Source organism: Alexandromys fortis, unplaced genomic scaffold (genome assembly GCF_014885135.2).
Source record: "Alexandromys fortis isolate MF-2015 unplaced genomic scaffold, M_Fortis_MF-2015_v1.1 scaffold_153, whole genome shotgun sequence".
Classification (NCBI taxonomy): Eukaryota; Metazoa; Chordata; class Mammalia; order Rodentia; family Cricetidae; genus Alexandromys; species Alexandromys fortis.
In genome coordinates this window covers 2,029,039-2,054,793 of record NW_026068032.1, presented here as the reverse complement: position 1 = coordinate 2,054,793, position 25,755 = coordinate 2,029,039, and the positions used below count along the sequence as shown (strand labels likewise).

Here is a 25,755-nt window from a genome sequence, read left to right as displayed (position 1 = left end):
TTTCTGCTGCTGTAGTTCCACCAATGAGGCTTTGGAATGTGCACGGCTGTGTTTAGCCAGACCTCAAGCCACTGCCCGGCTCCCAGCACACAGAGCTGCGCAGGACTGCCTCCTTGCACCGTGTACACAGTGATTCCCACAAAGCGGATAAGGACGAGTTGAACGTGCGAACAGTGGCTGGGTCAGGGGAGTGTAAATTCCAGAATCCTACGGGTACTGCGCCTTTTCCTGGATGATTCTTTCTGCCAAAGCAAGACTTCTGCTGGAAAACCGGGAGGATGCGCGGGAAGTGTGCCAGCGCTCAGGACCTCCGATGCGGATGATACGGATGTTCTAAAGCCTCATTTGAAAACCACTGTAAGCAATCATAGCTGTAAGCCCCTGGGCTCTCTGCCTGCATGTCTCGTCGCTCTCACGAACCCACGTCTACCCCAGCATCTTCTTGGTGTTGTCTTTTCACAGTGCAACACAGCTCCATGCATTTGGGTGAAGGTTCACAATTACATCCTCAAAAGACTGAAGATGTACAGACAACTGAATCTTGAAGCAAGAAAGAAGTCATGGATGAAAACTAGGCTAAGTACCAATGGGAAAGAAACTGGACCATTGGCAGAAAATGCCCTTATCTGCCTGGGGTTCTGCCACTTCGTTGTCTAGAATACAGCCAAATTCATTTATTCCTTAAGTCATGTCCAATACGGCCCTTACTCAAAAAAGCGACCTGATATTGTACATATTAGCTCATTTACTTACAAAAATGTAGTAAGTTAAAAAATATTGTATTCTTTTATACAAAACTCTGGAAGGTTGAGAAAACAGTAAGTTGATCCAAATATGATGTTAAAAGTATCAAGAAGTTTTACTTTGTATAATATCAAGGACTAAATAACATAAAAACTCCTTATAAAAACACTTTAAAATACCGGATTAAATGTAGCAAATATTCTTTATATTAACTAGCAAGAAAATAAATGAGTTGATAAGGGGAAAGGTCTTAGAGAGATGCGGGGCACAGTGTGGGAGGATGTGGCCGTTTCTGGGTAAGAAGAGACCGGATTTAACAGCTACACAGGCCCGTGACAGGTCTGAGCATCCTTCTAGGCATCAAGATGGAACCAAGGAACCAAGCCTGCGCCTTTAGCTTGGCTGCGTCCTGACAAGTCTACAAAGTAGTCAACCACCAGCTCTGATGGCTCCAGAATTGTCTTAGTCAGTGGGGCAAGGGTTGGGGTGAGGTCTTCTAAACTATCTGTATGATTCCGGAACCTATTAAGACAGACATGAAACTGACCTGATTAACACTTGGCTGTTTCAATAAATAAATAATGGGGGTATGGAAAATAAAGGGCAAATGTTTTAGTGAGGGAGAAATAAAAAAACATATTAACTAATTACAACTAGATCTTTAAGAAACTATGAAGAAATATTCACAAATTAATTAAGGATATTTGAACACTGGTCTGTTTCTAGTAAGATATTATTTTATGTGCGATATTAGAATTTGATTGTTATATTCTTTACCATTTGACTTAAATAGCAAAATATTTATGGGTAGAATGACCCCAAGACTGGGGTTTACTTCAAAATAACTATAAATGGTTAGACAGAGAATTATGAGGACATACAGAACAAACAAGAGAAAATGGAAGTTGATAATTATCAAAGCTGGGAGATGGGAACATGGAAGCTCACTATGAAGTCCTATCTCTTTTGAGTCTGCCTGAATCATCATAACAAGTGGGCTAAGAGAACCGGTTATATGATCTTATGAAGCCATTGGAATGCTGGGTAAGACCAAACCACCTAGAGGATACACTCAAATAGGCCACTCTGAGTTGCCGCACAACACCTCCTGAAAGGCAAACCAAAATTAGTAAACATAGAGAATTAACTTACCAGTGAAGGTCGGTACTTGTGTTTATGTACACACCGACACACACTAAAATTTAAAGCCAAAGCCATAGGAATTCCCAACAATTAGGCTGGAGTAACAGTCAGTGAAGTGTCTAACCTGTGAGGACCTGAGTTCAAGTCCCCCCCAAACCCACGAGCAAAGAGCCAGATGTGGTGGTGCATGCCTGTGATCTCAGCAAGGGGTGTGCAGATGGGGAGGCCCTGGGCTTGTTGGTAGGCCAGCCTAAAATTTGGTGAGCTCCAGGCCAATGAGACCCTATCTTGAAGGAGAAGGAGGAGCAGGAGGAGGGAGGAAGAGGGGGAGGGGAAAGAACGAAAGTAAGAAATGGCTGCAGACAAGGTCTGAGGTCCCTAGGCTCATACATGAGAATAGCACCCTTGACAGAAAACTACCCACCTGACAACATATGACATGCAGAGCAAATGAACCATCATGATCCTTAACCCACTATGGAGTGGCTTCTCGACCTGACATTCTTTTAAATATATAAGCTGGCTATAAGGGAACATTAAGTAATTAATGTGAGCATAACCTTGTGTTTGAGAATCTTTCTGTCCTTTCAATATGAGGAGGTCAGTGTCCCCGAGCAGCCAGCAGTCTATCCTGTGTGCCTCTCCACAAGGTGGCTAGCCAGACACAGGGCTTTTGTGAGGCGCGAGGCTAGGGAGAAGGGGAGTGAGGCTTCAGGGAGGTCTCCATGTGGAAAAATCGGTGACGCACTCGGTCTGATGACTGACTGGATATTATTTATGGAGGGTTCCGGGACACAATCGCTTTGGTCACCCCGTGTTCATTTTTAAAATCATGGTTGGTCTCAGAACCCTGAAGCCTTCGGTAAACATCCAGGGAACTGCCTCTCCAGGCATGTTTGGACCTCTATTTTAGAGTCAGTGGAGGAGAGACAACAGGAGAACAGGGCATGGCTGTCCCGAGAGGGGGCTCCTGAGGATAACGTCGGAGCTCCCTCTTTCATGCACAGCAAAGCTCTCCTCTTTTCCCCGCGGTTGTTTGCCTTGACATCTTTACTTGCCCTTCTCGTGGTCTCGGGTGCACCACTCAAGATAATGTCACTCTCATTCTGCCCCGAAAGCAGGGCAGCCCTGCCTTCGCCTTTCTCTGGAGATTTTCCTGGGACCACAACGGCCTCAGCTTTTACAACTTCCACTACACAGCTGACCAGGAGATAAGGCGCAGCCCAGGGCTCACGGTCTGAACAGGGTCCCCCTTGTAGAAAAGTCAGGATGGCATTCTCCACAGTTATCATGGTAACATGGCCTCCGGAGTGGCTAACACATGAGCCACTGCTCTGTCTCGGGCTATTATCCTCCACTCAAGAGAAGGAGCTTTGACGATAGCTTATCATAAAGGGGCTTGTAAGGCAAGGTGACCAAGATTGCTGCATCAAGCACTTCCCAGACAACATCGGAGTGAGACCCATGGGAAGGGTCTCACAGCTCCTCTCAGGAGGACAGTCCCGGCCAAGGGGTGATTGCTTATTTCTACACTGACAGACATCAGAGTCCTTCACAGGACCCTAGCAGACCCTTTATTCGCATAATAACCAGTCACCTCCTGGCCTTTTGCCACCCCCCCAGGAAAGGCGGCATGCAGGTAGCATTCCTGTCGGCAGTCACGAGGAAGGTGGCTCAGTAAATAAGGTCCTTGCCAAGCATGCCTGAGAACCCACAGGACAAAGCCCAGCAAGGCCATGTGTCTATCGCTAATCCCAGAACCGGGAAGGCAGGGAAAGACTGGTCCTGGAGGTGGCTCTCTGGTCCAGCCCATTTGGTGAGCTCCAGGTTCAGTGAGAGACCCTGTCTCTCAAAGTAAGGGAAAAGATTGCATAAGATATTCTGTGGACCCCTGATGTGGACACGAGCACACACAAGTGCCCGTACATGCACACACATACCAGAGGAGACACACAAAGGCTGTGCATATGTGTACACACATGTGCGCACACAAACATACCAGAGGAGGCACAGCAAGGCTGTGGACACGTGTACACACACGTGTACACACACATACCAGAGGAGGCACAGGAAGGCTGTGGACACATGTACACACATGTGCGTGCACACATATACCAGAGGAGGCACAGCAAGGCTGTGGACATGTGTACACACACATACCAGAGGAGGCACAGGAAGGCTGTGGACACGTGTACACACACATACCAGAGGAGGCACAGGAAGGCTCTTGATCTTCAGCCCTAGCTGTCTCTCCCCCCCCCCCCCCCCCCCCCCCCCCCCCCCCCCCCCCGTTGGCAGCGGGTTTGGAGCAGAGCTAGGGCTGACTGCCCTGAACGGCTTTCTATTTGGCACGTGCGAGCTGCCCTCCCAGCTTTCTCTCTGGGATGTCTCAGACTCGTGCAGTGCTTGGCAAAGGAAAATCAAAGCCTGGTAGGGATTTCATGACTGACAAACAGAACCCCACAAGGTGTCTGTCCTTGAACCCATAAATGGGCCACCACCCCGGAGGGACCCCTGGATGAGAGGCTGTGCTGTGAGGAGGGCCAGCGTGGAGACACACTTGGAGATCTGTGATGCATTCTATAAACAAAATACTAATGGACATTTCATTACTAACATCAAAAACTATAAACAATGACTGCAAGTTAGAAAGAGGAGCAGAGGGGTGGCTTCTAAGAGTTCTAGAACACCAAGGATTAGTTTATTTTCCTTTCCTGTGATAAAATAGCCCAACCACAGCAACTTAAGAGAGAGGGTTTATTTTGGCCTGCAGTTCCAGATTGCAGTCTGTGATGACAGAGAAGTCACAGCAACAGTGGCTAGAGAGGACAGGCTGCATGGCACCTGCAGCCAAGAAGCAGAGACAGACAAATGCTTTTTCCAAGTCCTACAGTCCGGGTGGGAATGGTGCCCACCACAGGGGGCCCTTCCCCCCTCTCAATTAAGGCAAGCAAGATAATCACCCACACAAGCAGATACAGAGGCCCATCTCCAGGGCGATCCCAGACCCTGCTAAGTTGATAATTAACACCAACCATGACAACAAATATGGATCAATCTCCCTCGCAGGAGAGCAGGCTCCTGAAATTGCTCACCACACCACTCAGCTAAGCACACTAACCTCAGAAGTCAAGATGTCAGTTAGTGGCATTTTAACAAGATACTCCCTGGAGCCGAGAAGGGAGGCAGGACTTGACCGAAGCCCCCAACCCCACACACGTGCTTGCAAGAGCTAATGCAGCCAGCGGCATTCTTCACTCTAAGTACGTTTCCCACCTCTCACCAAAGCTTCTCCGTGCAACACAGACCAGTGCAGAAAACCACAACTCATCAAGACGCAGAGAACAAATGACCCCGGGGTGCTCAGACCCAGTGGAAACATCTACAACACCCCAAGGATCAGGAACGTTGCGGGAGAACTGTCAGAGGCAGAGGAAATCTGTTGTAATATACTGCGTCTCCTGGAAGTGGCAAGGAGTGTCACCCATGACAATTCAACAAGACTCGAGCAAGGACAGCACCAATAGCCGTCCTGTATTTATACGTGTGTGCACATTGTGGTGTTTGAAAGAAAACGGCCCCCAAAGGGAGTGGCATTATTAGGAGGTGTGGCCTTACTGGAGCAAGTGTGTCACTGTGGGAGCAGACTTTGGGGTCTCTTGCTCAAGCTTCTCTCAGTGTGACAGTCAGTCCACTTCCTGTTGCCTCTGAGTCAAGATGCAGCCCTCTCAGCTCCAGCACCACATCCGCCTGCACGCCACCATGCTCCCTGCCATGATGATAATGGACTAAAACCCCAGTTAAAGGTTTTCTTTAGAGGAGTCACCATGGTCATGGCGCCTCTTCACAGCAATGAAAACCCAAAGTAAGAAGTTGGTACCAGGGATTGGGGTGTTGCTGTGACTGGTCAACCACGCTTTTGTTTGGAGGAATGTAGACCTTGGGACTGTGGGTTAGGAAAGCAGTTAAGGCATTAGGTGCCCTGTAATGGGCACCCTAGCAGAAACATAGAAGCCATTGGTGCTGGGTGTGGTCTGATGAACTGGGAGGGGTACCTTAAAAGGTCTCAGAGAAGAACTCTAGCACATTGCCTAGAGAGCATTCTTATGATGTTTTGGCAACAAAAGTGTCTGTCTTTTGCCCTTGTCTGAAGATTGCCCAAGGCTAAAGTGAAGAATTTTTTTTTTAAACAAAAAACACTGGATGGTGGCAGGCCTTTAATCCAAGCATTCAGAGGCCAGTGAATCTCTTGAGTTCAAGGCCAAGCCTGGTCCACAGAGCAAGTTCCAGAATAGCCAAGGCTACACAGTGAGACCTTGTCTCAAAAAACCCAAAATAAAATAAAACATAAATAGGATACTATATTTGTAACAAATTCTTTCTTTTATTTTTTTTTAAATTATTTATTTATTTATTTAAGATTTCTGTCACTTCCCCACTGCCACCTCCCAATGGGGAACTCACCAAGGCCAGCTGGCCTGGGTCTGAAAAAGCCTGGGATAAAACCAGTCTCGCTGAACATAGCGGACAATGAGGACTACTGAGACCTCAAGAACAATGGCAATGGGTTTTTGATCCTACTGCACCTATTGGTTTTGTGGGAGCCTAGGCAGTTTGGATGCTCACCTTACTAGACCTGGATCTGGATGGAGGTGGGTGGTCCTTGGACTTCCCACAGGGCAGGGAACCCTGATTGCTCTTTGGGCTGACAAGGGAGGGGAACTTGGTTGGGGGAGGGGGAGAGAAAGGGGAGGCGGCGGAGGGGAAGAGATAAAGTGAAGAATTTTGGATTAATTCCATTGAGAGAGGAAATCTCAAAACAGCCTAGCAGAGACTCTTGTGTGGCTTTGGGTGGTAATTCTAATAAAGATTTATAATGAAAAGGAACTAAAGAAAAGCTTAGAGCCAGGTGTGGTGGCGCACGCCTTTAATCCAAGCACTGGGAAAGCAGAGGCAGGAGGATCTCTGAGTTTGAGGCCAGTCTGGTCTACAGAGTAAGTGTTGTGTGATATTTTGGTCACAGTCTGACACTCCCAAGACAGACTATAAAGGTGTAGCTAGCTGACCAAAACTAACCATAGCGCTTTTGGAGAACTGAGGACAGATAGACACAGGGCATAGTAGGTAGGGTTTGGAGAGGGCCTTGGCCCTTTGGGAGGGAGAAACGGAAGAGAGAGATCATTGGTTGCTTCTCTGCTGCTTCCCTGATCATTCAGTCTCTTACCCTGATATCTGACTCCCAAATCTTTATTGATAAAGAATAATTCAATAAATATATCATTTGGCATCCAACTCGGGGCACAAAATCATGAGGCAGCCCCTCGCCCTGGCTTCACAACTCTGGGGCCACTTCTGGAGCTACTGGCAGCTTGCTTGTCTTCCCTTACCCCAGGCCCTCTGAAGGAGTCTGGGATTTTCCTGTTGTAGCCTCTCTCTACAACAGCCTCCAGTTGCTACCCATTCTTGGCCACAAACTCCACAGACCCAACTCCACACGCACTGGGCTCCAAAGGCCTCCTGAGTTAGCCGCCTGCCCACCACTGGCCAGCTAGCTCTGCCTTCAGGCGGCCTGTGCCTTCACTTCCCACCACAGGTGCTTCTTCTGCACATTCCCGTGTCTACTTTTCAGGCAGCTGGTTCCCTCTTCTCGCCGGTTGTGGGCTTTCCCTGAACCCCCTCCTCATGCCTCTGTCACCCCACATCAGCCACTTTGATAACCTTTCAAGCTTCTATTGTTGCTGTGATGGCCACACACTCTCAGCTCCCAGCTATACACAAGCAGCTGCAGCTGTACCAGCTGTGGTCTCTGCCCACCTGTGCTATTCAGCTGTACCAGCTGTGGTCTCTGCCCACCTGTGCTATTCAGCTGTACCAGCTGTGGTCTCTGCCCACCTGTGCTATGCAGCTGTACCACCTATGGTCTCTGCCCACCTGTGCTATGCATCTTACCAACTGTGGTCTCTTCCCACCTGTGCTATGCAGCTGTATCACCTGTGGTCTCTGCCCACCTGTGCTATGCAGCTGTATCACCTGTGGTCTCTTCCCACCTGTGCTATGCAGCAACAGTGAACATCTCATTCCACTGTGATTGTCAGCGGATATGGTGAAACAACTGGGAATTCTTAAAGAGGGGAATCACTTTTTAAAGTTTCCCCCATGTTAAAAATGGGAAGCAATATTAGGATGCAGGGAGTTAGGTCTCTGTATGGTTCTGCAATGGATGGTTTGGAATGGGACAATTAAATGAGGGGATAATCAATGTAGGTGAGATTGACATTATATTAATGATAATCACTATCAGTTTGGTAATTCATGTTTTATCCCTAAAATGCTGTTGGATATCAGTGCCAAATATAAGAAACAAATTAACTGACAAGATACAATCCTTAGAAAGACATATTAATGAAACTAAGAAAAGTATTCACATATGGACAGATGAATTTAGAGCAGAAGCTACTGCACCCCTGCATTATAAAACTGAAGGGGAGCATCCAAGGTCACTAGAAAACCAACCTTAACGTATCCCATTACCATTCAAGCATGACCACCAGATGCTAGGTGTTCCTGAGGCTATGCAGAAGGTAACTGGGGTCCTGTAGAAATGCTAGATTTGAAAAGATTTTAGGAAGCAATAGTTTCATATGGTACACATTCATCTTCTGTGAAATAGATGTTAAATTCATGGGCCACTCAGAATTATTCCACAAGACTGGAAAGATTTAGTTACAGCAGTATTGGAATCTTGTTGGGGAATATTATTTTCAGGTGTGTGACTTTTGTTTATGATGCATTTGTTTAACTCTGTGAAGCTGTGTTCCTGTGCCTGTCTAAAACACCTGGTGGTTCTAATAAAGAGATGAACAGCCAATAGCGAGACAGGAGCAAGGACAGGCAGGGCTGGCAGAGAGAGAGAATAAATAGGAGGAGAAATCTGAGACAAAGGGAATGAGAAGCAAATGAGAGAACAAGGAGAGGGTGACATCAGGGGCCAGCCACCCAGCCAGCTAGGAAGTAAGAAGGAAAGAAAGGCATACAAAAATAGACAAAGATAAAGGTCCAGAGGCAAAAGGTAGTTGGGACACTTCAAGATAAGAAAAGCTGGCAAGGAACAAGTCAAGCTGAGGCCAGGCACTCATAACTAAGAATAAACCTCCATGTGTGATTTATCTGGGAATGGGGTGGCAGGCCCCCAAAAGCCAGAAGAGTAAAACATCACACAACAGAACCTGGTACTCAGCTACAGTGGCAAAGGGTGGTGGAAGCTAGTGCCATACAAGAACAAGGTACGGTTAGAGGTTATGAGGTTCTCCAAGGTCAAATTCTTGGTGAGGGTCAACATGCTGACTTACAGAGACAGACTAAATTTGATGACCACACCTTTGCTCAATGCCATACAGCAGCTTTCAATGCATGGGACAGGACTGAGGAATCGGGAAAGAGGACTGAGCAATTTACTAAGATTATACAAGGCCCAAAAGAACCTTCCTGATTCCTTACAAAGACTGACCACAGCCATAAATAGAATGTTATCAGATCCAGAAGTTAGACAACTATTAATTGAATGTTTGGCTTTTGAAAATGCTAGTTCAGAATGCAGCAGGGTGATTAGATCTTTAGCAGCAGCATTAGCACTTTGGACCTCGAGCTCATAATGATACCTGGGTAGGAGAAATGATCTCAAAAAAATTTAAGAAAAGTCAAAAACGTCAGATGTTTTAATGTGGTAAACTAGGTCATCTGAAAAGGGATTGTAGGCAAGGCATTCCTGGGAACAATATTTCTTGTAGAGGTAGGACAGTGATCTGTGAGTCTCCCCTAAATAAATAACCCTTTGTTATACTTAATTCTGAACTAGTGTGGGATTATTTTGTAACTTCTGTCATCATAGAGGTAATCCCAATAGAAGGCCCCAGTCTCCTGGAATAAACAGGATTGTGGCAAAGGCTGACATTGGACAAATGAATCCAGGTCAACATGTGACAGGCAGGGTAACCCTTTGTCATCAGGAAACACGTTAGGGGGCCTCTCACAGGCCCTTGTGTCAAATTTGGTTCAATCATTCCCTGTGATCACTGGGGAAACTCCTCCTCAGAGGAATTAAAAGAATTCATGCCTGTTGTGAAAAAGCAAACTGCTTTAATGACAGAAAACCTTCAGAATTGATAAAATGAATTTTGAGGAGAAACCATAAAACAAATATTTGGGCAAACTTCTATAAACAGCCAAGCACCAAAATTAAACACACAAGAAATTAAGGGTTTGGTAGACACAGGGGCAGATGGAATAACAATTGCATTAAAATCTTGGCTTCCAAGTTGGCCTCTTCAGGAAGTAAATTTTAAGCTTGTAGAGATTAAAACGTTCTCTCAGGTAAAACAAAGCACAAATTGGTTGTGTGTATAAGTCCAGAAGGACAGAAAGGAAAACTAAAGCCATATATGCCTAACATTGTAGCGATGAGGCGAGCAGGCCTGCTTTTCTTCCTGCCCGGCTCCTGCATGGCTAGCTTTACACCCGAAATAACAACACACAAATTGTATTCATTTAAACACTGCCTAGCCCATTATTTCTAGCCTCATATTGGCTAACTCTCACATCTTGATTAACCCATTCCCATTGAATCTGTGTAGCACCATGAGGCTGTGGCTTACTGGGAAAGATCCTAACGTATGTCCATCTCAGGCCAGAGCTTCATGGCATCTGCATGACTCTGCTTCTTTCTCCCAGCATTCTATTTGGTCTACTCCACATATCTAAATCCTGCCCTATCAAAAAAGCCAAGGCAGTTTCTTTATTAACCAATAAAAGTAACACATAGATAGAAGACCCTCCTACATCATAACATAGCAATGGATTTACGGGTACATGATTTGTTATAGCAATGGAATACCCAGATTAACATCCCTCCAATCTCAGAAACAGACCATTAACTAACATATGCTTCTGAGAGAAATATTAAAAGGTTTTATCAAGAACAGTCACAGACCATTCAGGTCACACAAACAGGCACAACATATGCTGATCTTTAAAGGGCACCAACAGCCCTACCTTTAAAATGGTTAACTGACAAACCTGTCTGGGTGGAACAATGGCCTCTGACATCAGAAAAATTACAGGCTTCAGAACACCTGGTACAGGAGCAGCCAAATAGGCAGAGTAGTGAAGAATCAACCAGTCCTTGGAATTCTCCTATTTTTGTCATTAAAATGAGATATGAAGAATGGCAACAGATTCACGAGCTTTTAATAAGGAGATTCAGCCAATGGCTCTTTACTGCAGTTCCCTTGCCTTATCTGTTACATAAAGGATAATCTATTATAGTGATGGACTTAAAAGACTTCTCTTTAAATATACCTTTTGGAGAAATAGGATGGAGAAAAATTTGCCTTCACAGTGCCTATGTATGATAATTCCCAGTCTGTTAAAAGTTATCAGTGGTGGAAAATTCTTCCATGATGGATGTTAAATAGCCCTACCTTATGTCAATATTTTATACAACAGCCATTGGAAATCATTTATAAATCTATAATTTACCATTATATGTAGCTTACTAGCTGATTCTGATGCAGACACCTTAGATAAAATATCTGAAGAAGTAAAGTAAATTTTGCCTTGTTGGGGATTATAAATTGTTCCTGAAAATAATGCAGAGAGGAGATTATATTAATTACCTAGGATATAAGACAGGTTTACAAAAAAATTGACCAAAAAAGTACAAATCAGGAGAGATCAATTATAAATTCTTAATTATTTTAAAAAATTGCTGAGAGATATTAACTGACTATGGCCCACAAAGGAATTGACAATGCAAAAACTAAGCAATTTATTTCAAACATTACAAGGAGCTAATGACTTGATAGTATAAAAAAAATTATCAGCTGAGGCTGAGAGAGAATTGGCTCTGGCATAAATGAAATTACAGGACACATGTGGAATATTTCAATCCAGAGCTTGACTGTGTGTTGGATATTGTACCTTCTGTGTATTCACCTGTGGGAATTCTTATACAGAGAGAAGATAATATCTTAGAATGGATTTTTTATCATACAGAGTAAAAAATTAAATACCAGCCAGGTAATGGTAGCACATGCCTCTAATCCCAGTACTCAGGAGGCAGAGGCAGGTTGATCTCTGTGAGTCTGAGACCAACTTGGTCCACAAGAGCTAGTTCCAGGACAGGCACCAAAGCTACAGAGAAACCCTGCCTCAAAAAAAAAATTAGAGACCTATGTATAAAAATTTCTAAATTGATTCTGAAAGGAAAATGAAAACTTCAACAATTAGTACGACTAAAGCCAGCAGAAATTGTCATACTTTTGATTAATGTTGAAATTTCCTCATCATAGACAGTAAATGAAAATTGGCAAAGAGCTTGAAGTCATTTTTTGGAGATAATAGCAACAAATATCCCCAAAGCAAAAGATTATAAAGTTTATAAAGAGTTTATAAAAAAAAGATTATAAAGAGAACTAATTGGAACCTCCCTCACATTGTATGGAGAACACCAATTTGTGGAGTAGCTACATTCTATAAGAATGCAAATAAATAAGGAAAAGCAGGTTATAAGTCAGGAAATTTAAACAAGGTGGCTCAAAGCCCTTATTATTCTGTTTAAAAGTCAAAATTATATGCTATTCTCATGGTATTATCAGATTTTCCAGAACCACTTCATATAGTTACTGATTCTCAATATGCAGAAAGAGTTGTTTTACATGTTGAAACAGCTAAACTTATTCCAAATAATTCAGAATTAACTTTGTTATTTATTCAATTAGAAGAAATACTCAGAAATAGAAATCATCCCTTGTATGTCACATGTAACAGATCCCATACGGGTCTACCAGGCCCTCTAGCACAAGGTAATGATGAAATTGATCATCTATGGGTAGAAGATTCAGGATTTCATAGGAAACAACATGTTAGTAGCAAAGGTTTGAAGATAGATTTTTCTATCATTTATCAACAAGCCAGGAAATTAAAAGGAAATGCCCTACTTGTTCTTTATATAACCAACCTACAGGAGTACTGCAAAAGGAATTCAAAGAAATGAAATTTGGCAAATGAATGTGTTTCATTTTTGTAGAGTTTGGAAAATTAACATATGTACACCATACCACAGATACATATTTAGGATTAAAATAGGTTATTGCTTTGAGTTCTGAAAAGGCTGATTCTGTAATTACACATTGTTAGAAGCTATGGCCATCCTGGTGATACCTGTACAAATTAAGACTGACAATGCTCCAGCATATGTCTCTTGTAAAATGAAACAGTTTTTTTTGCTTATTATAATATAAAGCATATTACATGTGTACCACACAACCCTACAGGGCAAGCAGTTATAGAAAGATCTAATCACATGCTAAAAGATATGCTTAATAAACAAAAAAGGATGATAAAGACCCCCAAGAAATAAATTGCACAATGCTTTATTAACTTTAAAATTTCTAATGAAAATGAGAAAGGAAGGACAGCTGTGGAGAGACACTGGATAGTAGGAAAAAATGCTGAATTAAATCAGCTGTATTCTTTAAAGATGTGTTGACCTCAGGATGGAAAGCAGAATATGTGTTACCTTGGGGAAGAGGATTTTTGTTTCCATGGGAGAAGAAAAGCTATGGATACCATCAAAATTTGATGGAGGAAGGTCATTGGTTAAGTAATAAAAAAAAAAACTGCTTGGCCTCATAGGTTAAAACATAAGTGGGAGGAGTAAACAGAACAGAATGCTGGGAGAAAGAGGAAGTGAGCTCAGAGACGCCATGCTCTCCTCTCCCAGGCAGATGCGATAGCTCTGCTCTCTGAGGCAGACGCATGTGATAAAGCAAGCCGCCAGGTCAGACATGCTGAATCTTTCCCAGTAAGACCGGTGCTACATAGATTATTAGAAATGGGTTAAGAGACTGAAACTAATGGGCCAGGCAGTGTTTAAAAGAATACAGTTTGTGTGTTGTTATTTCGGGGCATAAGCTAACCAGGCAGCCGGGGTGCTGGGGATGCAGCCCTGCTGCTCCTATTACAACAAAAATTGATAAAGATTAGACTTGAACAAGAGAGACCGCTTGATTAAAAGATACTTCATCAAACAGCATGACCATTCAATCTAAACTGACTTATAAGACTAACAAATGCCTTTCATTTGATCAGATATAACCTGCCAAAATGGAGACTCCCCAAAATTAGGGTTGAGGCAGGGTTTTGTTTTTGTCTTTCCTACAGAATGGAGGCATCCAACTAAGGAATCTGAAGACCACTGGACACATGAGACATCTGAAGAAAAAGGATGAATCATCCAGAGAAAATGTCCCAAAATAAAAGAGTAAATGGGTGTCATGATATAGCATATTTCCAACAGGATAAAATTTCATAAATCTTTAAATGTTTGTTTCTGCTGTTCTCTACAGATATTTAACACAAATGGTCTTTTTGTAGTCCCAGTTCAATTAAAAATTAAATCTGGCTTTTTGGAGTTGGAGTGTGGCTCTCTCCTTCTCTAAAACCAAGCATGTGTGTTAAAGGAAAATCCAAAATCTCTGTCTCATGTCAGAAGAGCCACCTGGTAGGGGATAGAAGAAAAACCAAAATTAAGGGACTATTTCATTCCTACTGGTCTCATAAGCTTTCAGTTTTATTTTGACCCTTCAAAACTTGTCTTAAGGTATCAATATCTCAAAATTTATAAGATAAACTTTCTGCTATGATATTAATGGTCACATAGAGTACTAACTTTAGAAAAAGGTTTCATCTAGCTTCCTGTACATTATTTTGGGCTTATGTCTCTGTCGGGTAACTAGCAATTAACTTTGTGTATCCCGATATACTTTAACAAATTGTGGTCCTTTACCCTCTCCAAGATCTACTGCATATGATATTTAAAATGTTTAAATGTTCTGCAGTGAACCATAGCCATTTCTAACAAGAACCTTTGAAGTCTCCAAAAGGAAGTTGGGCCCCACAATGACAATTCCACCTGGATTGTGGTAATGCCACTAAGATGACAAACACCACCCAAATAAAAGTTTTGGAGTAAAAACTGCTCAGGAAAATTTCATGTCAGTTAGCTAAGATAATCTTGTAGACGACTCAAGCCAGGACTTCAAACAAGTCCTACACTTTCCCATCACACAGAAAGTGGAGAAGAAATGAGTCAACCAGCTCTCCCAGGACTTGACCATTATTTCAATTTTCTCAGGGTGCTCTAGAGATTCCATCATCCCCAAGCAACAGGAAGCAACCCAAAGAACACAACGCACACATTCCCAAGAGGTGAAGGAGTGGTTTTGGTCATTCAATGAGTTATCAATATTTGTCATTGTTTAGGGAATTGGTTACAAGTTATGATTGATCATGGTAGGAAAATGCTGAACAAAAGAGATTAGATTCAGGTATCTCATACTTAAAAGAAAAATGGGAGATATATAAATAATAGGATAAAGGGGTAGATTTCTGAATCCACTTTTAAACTTAAAAAAGCAACTATTAATCTTAAATATTTTATATTGGTATGGGTTTTTATATATTGACAAAAATTTAAGTTTATTTTTGTTATTTTATATATATGCACACACTCTTTTTAAGGTATTATGTCTATGTAGCTCATTTAACAGTGTGATTTAAATTTTTAGTCCTTGAAAGTTATTACTACAATCTATTTAGGATTATACAGGTTAGTAGTTAGTCACCTATAACAATCAAACTTGTAGTCAGGTTATGTATATTTTCAAAATCAAACAGATATATTTTAGATAGGCAGGTAATCACCAAACACTTCAGAAACCTATTGAATATGTCATTTAAGAGGTTTTAATAACATAAGGCTTTTCATGACAGTGAAATATGCCTTTTTCTGCCAGTACCAATCTAGCTTAAAGAAGATGATGGGCATTGAAGAAACTCCATATGGAGTTTGCTTTCTTTGTGGCCAAATTTGTCCTTGCCTTGACAGCTGACAGTATACTGTCCAAATAGGACAAGCTAGACCCACACACAAAAAGCTGACCGTCAAACTTTGCCAGGACGAGGTAGGACAGGCCTTCAAAATTTCTGCTTCACAGAAGTCTGTCAGACTAGGCCTGTAGGCCAAAGACAGACATCCTAACCTTATAGAAAACCCTGAGTGGCCATCCAGGCAGCCAGCTGCTTTCGTCATTTCTATATTTTTGAAAGTTTTTGCTCTGTACTTCCTATTTACTCAGATAATCTTATATCCTTCTCGGGTCTCTGATGAAGTTGAAGACTAGATAATTATAGTTAGTTTTTCTTGCTACCAAATTCAGAAGAAAAACCTCAAAAAAGAGGTATAAAGTGTATAAGGTTGAGATACATAAAAGGATAGCCTGGGGTAGGGAATGCAAGTTAGGAGGGAAAGTGAATTACCTACAAAACTTGGGACTCACTAAGCTAGGCTAGATAATAGAGTATTTTCTCTGAGTTTGCCAAATCCAAATGGACCGGACATTATAAATGTAATTCTTACCTGATAATTTTTCTTATTATATATAGTTCTTTTGTTTCAGAGTTAAAATCCTCCTTTTTTATTTAGACAAAAGGGAGAAATGTTGTATAATACTTTGATTGCATTATGATACTCCCAAGACTGACATTAGAGGTTGTTTTAAATCAGAGGTCAGAACTAGCTACTTGTTGACCAAAATTAATCATAGAGGTTTTGGAGGACTGAGGACAGACAGACAAGAATTAGTAGGCTGAGAGCTCTCGAACCTTTTTGATGGAGGAACAAAAGAGATAGGAGGTCATTGATTGCTTCTCTGTTGCTTCTCTGTTCAAACAGGTTCTTACCCCAATATCTGATCCCAAGTTTTTATTGATAAAGAATAATTAGAAAAATGCATCAAACACATTCAAGAACAGCCAAGCTTTGGCAGTAAAGGTGGAAAACAGAAAGCTGGTGAAGATGCAATTGAACAAGGGGGCCATGTTCCAGCCCCAGCAAACAGCAGAAGTTGGCAGCTTCAGTCACAGGGTTGTGAATATTAATTAAGGATAGAAGAAATGAGTTAAGGAAATTGCCTCTTCACCAAAGGAATACCACTGAGGCCAGACATGTACTAGGGATGACCCTAAATGAAGGCCTAGAGAGGCCATTGTGTGAAGAGGTGACATTGAAGTCTGGATTGCCTTGAAGAATCCAAGATGTCACAGATCCCAGAGTCAGGGGACACCTACTGAGGAGAGCTGCTAACTGGGAGTGGAACCAGACCAAAAGATTAGTCAGTAAAGCTGAACTAAGATCTCTAACTCTCAGATTTTGAGATCTGAATAGCTATTCAATATACAGTTTGAAGTTTGCCCAGCTGGGTTTGGTCTTGCTTTGGTTCAGTATTTCCTTGCTAGGCTCTCTTCCATGTGTTTTGGAATGGTAAGTATGTGATCTGCCTTTTGACTTTTAAAGGGGGATTACACTTAAGAGATTGCCATGTGTCTCAGAAAAGACTTTGAAACAAGTTTGAAACTGTTAGAGACTATTGGAACTTTTGAAGTTGGACTGAATGCATTTTTTTTGCATTATGATGACTATAAGTCTTTGGGGGGCAGGGAGTGGAATGGGGTGGTTTGAAGAAATGGCCCCCAAAGGGAGTGGCACTATTAGGAGGTGCGACATTGTTGGAGGAAGTGTGTCATTGTTGGGGTAGGATTTGAGCTTCTCTCAGTGAGACAGTCAGTCGACTTGCTGTTGCCTCCAGGTCAAAACTAGGATGCCAGCCCCAGTACCACATCTGCATGTGCCATGTTCTCCTTCATGATGACAATGGACTGAACTCTGGAACTGCAAGCCACCACCTCAATCAAATGTTTTCCTTTATAAGAGTTGCGGTGGTCATAGCAACTCATAGCAATAAAAACTTAACTAAGAAACACATATATGCAGTATATACATATATATGTATATGTGTGTGTGCATATAACAATTAAAGAAAAAGAGACCAGGAATTTGAGGGATGAATTAGAGGAAGGAAAGGTAATGGGGTATATGATGTAATCAGATTTTTTTAAAAGCAACTTCTTCCAAATGTTTCCCTAAGGCTTGAGCACACACATATACATATCTATGTATATACACAGGCACACACACACACACACACTGTATATTTGTTTTCACCAACTGAGAATTTTCGCTGACTGTTCTAGGAAACTCTAAGGTCTTCAGCAATTCGACAAGGAACCTGCTTGCGAGTCCCTGAACAGACTGTCACTCTCTCCAGGTATAGAAACACAGGCCTATAATTCCAGAATTAGGGAGGGAGAAGCAGTTAGATCACAAGTTCAAGGTCAACCCGGGATGTATGAAACCCTGTCTCAAAAACAAAAAGCACACCCAGCAAGATGGTTCAAAAGGTAAACTTGCTACAACCAACCCTAAATTTGGTCTGTAGGGTTCACCTGGTGGGAGAAAAGAACTAACTCCTCTAAGCTGTCCTCTGACTTCCACACTCATGCCATGGCATGTACACACACACAAAGAAAACTAGGGGAATATGGTAAAATATAAAACCCATGACCTCCTGAGACCCCTACCAACCCCATCCAGCTCCACATTCTGACTGGTGTTTGTGGCTGGCATTTTAGACTGACATGGTCTAGGCCTCACAAATGGACATCATCTACCTAGTTCTAGTCCCGTGCTAAGTTTTCCTCTTGCCCTGGAGTTGCATCAGGATTTGCAGGCTGGAGTCTGGTATACCCTGCACACATCCTTTTAACGCTGCTGTCTTATCTCGGCGCACAGCAACACAAGCCAGCCAATCAGACAGCAGTCTTAACAGAAATGGCCAGGATGGTAGTGTAGCGGTGGGGGTGGGCAAGGGAGCCCAGACATTTCCTCACAGCAAGTGAGAAGTGAGCAGAGTATCAGAAATCTGTGGGTGGCGAGACTGAAAATTACAGATTTACCGGTTGCTTCCCTCCTGGGGGTCTTAACCCCACCACCGGCCAACTCCAGCACAACAGCCCCAGAGGTCATTTATTCTAGCCATGGAAAAGCAAAATAAACCAAGTGAATTCATCTACTCTGTGGTTGCTATTGCTACTTAGTTATTTTTTTTAAGATTTATTATTTTATTTGTGAGTGTGTACTCAAATATCTATGCAGGTACCTGCGGAGGCCACAAGAGGTCATCAGATCCCCTGGAGCTGCAGTGACAGGCAGTTGTGAGCTACCTGACCTGGGTGCTGACACCCAAACTCTGGTCCTCTGAATGATTAGCAAGCCATGACATCTCTCCATCCTCAAACCACTTTAAAACATCTTGGAAATCATGAGTTAGTATTCTATACATTCTGGGAGCCCGGAGCCACAGGCAGCAATAACAACACACTATTCTTACTTCAGAGTCCTCTTAAATGCTATGGCTAAAATTTCTCTCATTTCAATATCCAGTTCTATTATTTTAAAATGGGAATATATAAGTTCAGACAGAAACTTTGGATAACAGCAGATTTGAGAGAAATAGATTTCAGTGTGATCGATTATGTGTGAGGGGACACACTGCAGCCTAATGGGTAGGGGGTTAAATCATACATTACTTCCCTTTTCTTTCAGTTACCCCTAAAAGTCTATGTACTAGAATTATTCTTACAAAAACATCAAAGACTCAGGTGACTCAAGTCAACATCTCAAAGATGTATCCAGACACTATCCTCTGGGTAAACTTCTGAGTGGAATATATCTGAAGTGAAGGATTTTTAAAATATATCAGAAATGGCAGCATCTCCTCGTTAGGTGAAGGATGCATCTTTAGGTCCTTAGCAACCCCCACTGTTGGAGGAGGCTGCTTGTTTGTCCTGGTCAGCCAGAACCGAAATAACCACACAGAAACTATATTAATTAAATCACTGCTTAGCCCATTAGCTCTAGCTTCTTATCGTCTAACTCTTACATCTTAATTTAACCCATTTCTATTATTCTATATAACAACCACGAGGTCATGGCTGACCAGCAAAGTTTCAGCCCATCTATCTCTGGTGGATTTTGTTCTGTCCTAACCTTCCTCTTCTACCCTGAAATTCTTAAATATTCCATGCTATTTTCATATACTCATTAAAATTTTTATATTTGATGTGAGAATTTCACATGGCTATTAGGTTATTTTCTTACTATTCATCTGTTATGTATGCTCCGTGGGGATTGGTTGGATCAGCCCTGTACTCATTATTCCTGAGTTCTAACAACCCTGTGACAGTCACGTAATGAAACCTGTCACCCAGTGGTAGCCGAGGTGTTGTACTAGGTTTGGGAACACATATTAAAGTCCTAGTATGAAAAATAATAAATTATTACACAGTGTGTTTCTAAAAATAGTATTCCAGATTTAATTTTTCAAATCTCAGAACTCCTGTGTGGAAAGTGACAGTCCCCTTGGCTTCCTGACTTGATGAAAGCCGGCACCAAACCTGTGCCCTTCCGGCCGGTCTTCATGATGGTGGAGCTCCTTAGCTACACCATGCATCGAGCTTCCTCTAGTTATGAATCGTGAATAATAACTACCCCTCAGCCTGACTTGCCATCTGCTTGCAAATTTCATGGTAAATGTTCACCAAGTCCCCATGCTTGCAATTCTCTCTTTAAAACAGCCATCCATGGGTTTCTCTTCCACTGTGTCAAGTCCTAAGCCGATCTGGAACATCCAAATGCACCTGCATTCCTAATCCCCCAGAGAAATCAGAAATTGAAACACTGAAATTAGAAAGAAATATTGATATTCTTTGTGTGTGTGTGTGCGCGCGCCCCCGTGCCCCCGCGCACGCGCACTTATGTTTTGAGATAGGGTATCACTCTACTGTTTAGATTGGCCTGGAACTTGCAATCCTCCTGCCTCAGCCTCTGGAGTGCTGGGATCACTGCTGTGCACCATTATTCCCGGCACTGTTCGTGAAATACCCAGCAGAACTTCTCATTCCACATTCATTCCGTGGGTTCCGTGACGGACTTGAATACAGGAAACACAATGCCCTTTCTTTTAAGCTTTTGCCTTAAATTCTGACAGGGCTAATATGACATGTATCTCAGAGCTGGGATTCCAGTAGACATGATGTGGGGACGATGGAGGGAGAGGCCTAGCAGCTTAGGAACATAGCAGGAGGCAGGGCATGGCTGCACCCGCCTGCAATTCCAGCATTCAGGAGGCAGAGGCAGGAAGATGAGAGAAAGTTCTCATCTGCCTCGCCTACTGGGTGAGTAGAGACGAGCTGGGTACTAGAGATAAGAACATCACAATGTCCTCAGGGGAGGTGAGATGTGGGAACAGGCGCTGAAATTGACTTCAGGGCAAAGACGCCAAAGCAAATAAACCACCGCTTGGGACTCCAAGCAGAGATGGGCTCTGGAAACGCAGGTGTGGGGTACATTTCTAATGGGCACTATCCGTTACTGTCAGGTGTGATGAGGGGCCAGTCCATCAGCAGTTGGAGATGTCCCCCAGCTGTGGGAATGCCATCTTAGACGCAGGCAGACGCCCCTAACACATGCTACTGAACAGAGAAGAATAAACCCAAGTTTAAACACATTAAGACATCTCAGTCAGAACTGTGCTCGCTCAATTCCCATAGTTCCGGATTCCTACCCTGGCATAAGGAGAACTGAAATTGCTTGGGCGTGTGGGACGTGGAGGCAGAAAGATCAGGAGTTCAAAGCTGGCTAAGTCAAGTCCCTATGTGAGATCCTGTCTTGAAGACCAAACATAAAATTAAAACCTAGATCGGCAATCTGATTCAGTAAATAGGAAAAGAGTGCGCAGGCGCAGAGGACCGCCATCTCTCTCCTGGGGGCTCTGCCCGCAACCCCGTTTGTCCTCAGAGATACCGCCTCTCTTCTCATTATCATTGGTGATTTATAACCTCTGCCACCTACAAAGGACTCTGGGGTGTGTCACAGCCCCCACCGCAGCCACATTCAATGTCTTCCTCGCCTATATGGAAATCTTTGGTAACTCGAGTGGAGTCACATTTACAGACAGTCACAGTGGTCCCCCACCACCTCACATGCCTGAAATTTCCGATCGTAAATCACCCAGGGGCCCCTTTAGTACAAGGTCACCAAGCAAGTCACACAGGCCCTGGCCAAAGAGAAGCCCCCTGTGTGGGTTCACCCAGGTACCGAGCTGTACCAAGGAAATGCCATCACCCAGACCTCAAGTTAAAAGGACAGCACAGTCTGAACACTGAAACCAATCCTTATGCCAAGAGACTGCCTGGATAAACAAAAATCTGAAGCACCCACAGCTGTGGACGGTGTGGAAGCCTCCGCCTGCATTCCGGAAGTGGGTGTGGCTCTCTTCGGCTAGGAGTTTGGTACCAAGCCTCTCAGCACAGCGCAGTTTTTACCCTAGGGAGATGGACCTTGATGAGCGTCACCATCAGGGTCTGTTCCCCAAACCTAAAGCATGGTGGACCAGTCATCCTGTTAGCTATGGGCTGGCACTGTGCCAGGGGCTGCTTCCCATGTATTGATCTCCTCAGGGTGACCCTAAGGGGTAGGACTTAACTATATTAGCAATAAAGAAACAGAAGCCGGGGCTGGGGAGACGGCTGGGGTAAAGTGCCCGAGGCACAATGTGTGGACCTGAGTCGGAGCCCCAGCGCCCACGTAAAGAGCTAGGTGTGGCTACAGGTGTCTGTGACCTCATCATGGCAGGAGCAGAGATGGGGAGATCGGGGGTGGGGGGCTCCTTGGTCAGCCAATCTAGCCAAGTTGGTAGGTTTTGGGGGTCAGTGAGAGACATTGCCTCAAAAACAGGGGTGGGGTGTGATTGAAGAAGACATCACAGTCTTGCCCTCTGACCTCCATAGGCCCTCCTAGACACATATGTGTGCATACATGGACACAGACAGACAGACAGAAGACAGACATGACCCCAAGCCCCCAAAATTGAAGCCTAGAGACATTAACTAACTTACCCACAATTATTCAGCAAATAATGTTAGAGCCAGGACTCCCCACCAGGTGTGGTGTTTACACACCTGCCCGTCACCATCTGCCTCCTGCCTCTCCCTTCCTGACATCCTGGAAGTATGCCCTGACACCAACCACGGACTGTGGTCAGGCAAGCACAGGGTCCCTGTGTCTGAGAGACAGTGACACACTGCCCACAGCCCTCATCCTGCTGAGACAAGACATGCCCCCCCACCTGGCGTCTCAGAGGCTCCCTCAATAGGCTGGGGACATCTGTGTTGGATGCACACACTACCCAGATTCTCTGTGGAAAGGAAACTCAAGCAGGGCCTCATGCTGTGGGTGAGCTTCAAGTGAACCCTAGTCTATGGAGAAGAAACAAGAGTCCCTTGCTGTGTAGTAGAAGGGTCTCCACGCCACACCCAGCAAGCCATTAGGAGCGGTAAACTTCACAGGAGCTTTGGATTCCCCAGGTTTCAGGATTTCTGTATCATGCCTTGAACATTAAAACATGGTTTTGTCCCCCTTCTCATCCATTTCTTTGGAACTGGTCTTGAAGATGAAATCAAAGTCAGTTCTCAAAACCAGTTTCATTCCTGACCCTTCCGTTTGTCTAACCTTCAAGAACAGATATCTTCCCTCCACACCCCGGAGTCTGTTGACAGCCATCGAGGCGACTAAAATATCCAGTATGTCTACACGAGAAGTTATTTTTAAAATCATTTGGCTTAGAAAACTCCAATCACGATAATTTCAAGGGAATTCTCGGGACACGAATTAAATGTTTTAAATTCCTCTTCAAAGATCTGTGAGCTCGAATAATCTTAATTTAAAAATATCTGCACCCATGCATATGCATCAGGTGTCTCTGAGTTCTGCACCGTACACAGCTATGTCGGGGGTTTCCTTGTGTGGTCAGCAACAGGAATGGCAGCGTGAGCTGGAAGGCAGAAGGGTCCCTGATGGTCTCTCCTGAGGCCGGTTTACCTTCTGGGCGTGAGGGTGTCATTTGCTGGGCTTCCTCTTGTCCAAAGAGGAGTAACAATCCTCACTGTTTTGCAATCAACTGAAACAGCCTGTCAGAGAGTTTAGCACTGGCTTTAGATAGGATGGTATTAAAATAGCAAGCCAGACTCTGACTACAGAGATGCCACCCTGGCGGAGCTCATGACCTTGGGCGGGGCCAGCCTGGCTACTCTGGCTTGAGGACTGTTCCCTAAAAGCGGAGGAACAGAACAACACAGGGTAGATCTCCCGCAGAACAGGCACACAGTAGGTATTCAGTAAGCCGAACCTATTTTACCTTAAAGAATTCCCACACTAACTCATAGTGCTGGGTGCCAATTAAGACAGTCCCTAACACATTCTTCCATAGCCAGACACTTGTGTGGGTCTGGTCTGAGCTTACGGGGTGTTTTCTGGCCCTGCCTGAAAACAAGGCATTGAAGTTTAACAAAACCAGCATGACTCCAAGTTCAGGTTTTCCTACCCTGCTTTTCCCAAGCTGAGCTTCACTTTGTGTTACTTAGACAGACAGGCGTGGGGCTGGGCAATGGGACAAGGACCGAGCCACGCGGGGTGGATCTTCAGAGTTGTCTTAGAGGCTGTGCAAGATGACCCACTGGGCCTCTCCTGCTCCAGCAGATTGAGAGTCAGGGCCCTGGGAGGAGCAAGCAGCCTCAGGCAGGAGGAGACTGGAATCCCCTAAGTCCTGCCTCGCTGCGGGGAGACCAAGTGTGCCCACAGTCACTCTCCAAGCAGTTAGGGGTGCAGCTGGGGTGGGGGAGCGCATGCAACTGGGTTAGTCTCCACTCCGCCACGCGGCTTGGCATGCCCGCTGGCGCTTAGGCAGAACAGAGTCGATGCTTACAATGATCCCAGCCCAGAACGGAGTGTCTCTGACTAGCAGGGAGGGGCTGATGCTCGCCATGAGGAAGCCCAGCACGGTCACCGCGATGCCCAGAGCCAGCTGCAGCAGCGCCAGCAGCAGCGGGAAGCGGCAGCCGCAGCAGGTCCGCGCCTCCTCGTCCACGCGCTCCTGCGCCCCGGGGCTCGCCTTGCGCCCCATGTTCCGGTCGGTGGTGGCTGCGGTGGCTGCGCCTGGGCCGCGGCTGGGCCTGCCTGGTCGACAGCGAAGGGGTTGAGCAAATGTGGAAAACACTCTCAGGCCACCAGAGGCCGAGGGGGACCCGAGGGGGGTCGCCAACTGCCAACGCTGGGGACCCGGCGCCTAGAGTCTGTGTGATGGGAAAGCCAGCCCGCTGTGCTTTTTGGTTTCCAGGACGTGCAAGAAAGGGTGATGAATGCTGAAACCGCTTGTGTTTAATTAATAGATCATTGAACACAAAAATGGGCTCGGCTGCACTAACAGCTGTGAAGTCATTGCCAAAAGTTAAATTATGCTTTTTCTAAATTTGTAGTTCAACTAACAAGGGAGGGAGGGAGGAAGGGAGGAGCAGAGGAAGAAAAATAAAGAAAATGGAAAAGAAAAACAGGGAAGAGGGCAGAAAAAAGTAAAATATTTTTTTCTCACTGAGGTACTTTTTATTCCTGAGTGTGATCTCCAGGAGCCACAGTGTAAAGGGAAATCCAGGAAAAGCTGAATCCCTGACCTCATTCGTACACATGTGTCTTACACGCCATACACAAAATAATAATAATAATAAATTAGTTAAAATTTAACAATGGAATAATCGTTCCCAGAGCGGCTGGGCTAATGGTGACACCTCTCCTGTGTTTGTTTTAAAAAGCTTTGCCCTCATTTGTATTGGTATTGCAGCCCTGCCTGGCTGGATTCAAACTTGCTGTATGACCCTGAAATTATTATTATTATTATCATTATTATTTTGGTTGTTTTTTCGAGACAGGGTTTCTCTGTAGCTTTGGAACCCATCCTGGAACTAGTTCTTGTAGACCAGGCTGACCTTGAACTCAGAGATCTGCCAGCCCCTGCCTTGGCC

At 44.2% G+C, this 25,755-nt stretch overlaps 1 protein-coding gene across 2 annotated transcripts in view; it reads right to left on the bottom strand.

The window, feature by feature from the left end:
- Nucleotides 1-25,755, bottom strand: part of Sspn (sarcospan) — a 53,415-nt gene that overhangs the window by 18,974 nt on the left and 8,686 nt on the right. The window contains exon 1 of one of the 2 annotated variants that reach the window (XM_050164730.1): nt 24,666-24,992. The exons of the other annotated variant lie outside the window; for it this stretch is intronic. Within the exon in view, the coding sequence (XP_050020687.1) occupies nt 24,666-24,863 (198 nt within the window). The 5' untranslated portion in view covers nt 24,864-24,992. Of the gene's footprint in view, nt 1-24,665; nt 24,993-25,755 lie in introns of those variants that run through there. 2 annotated transcript variants of the gene reach the window in all.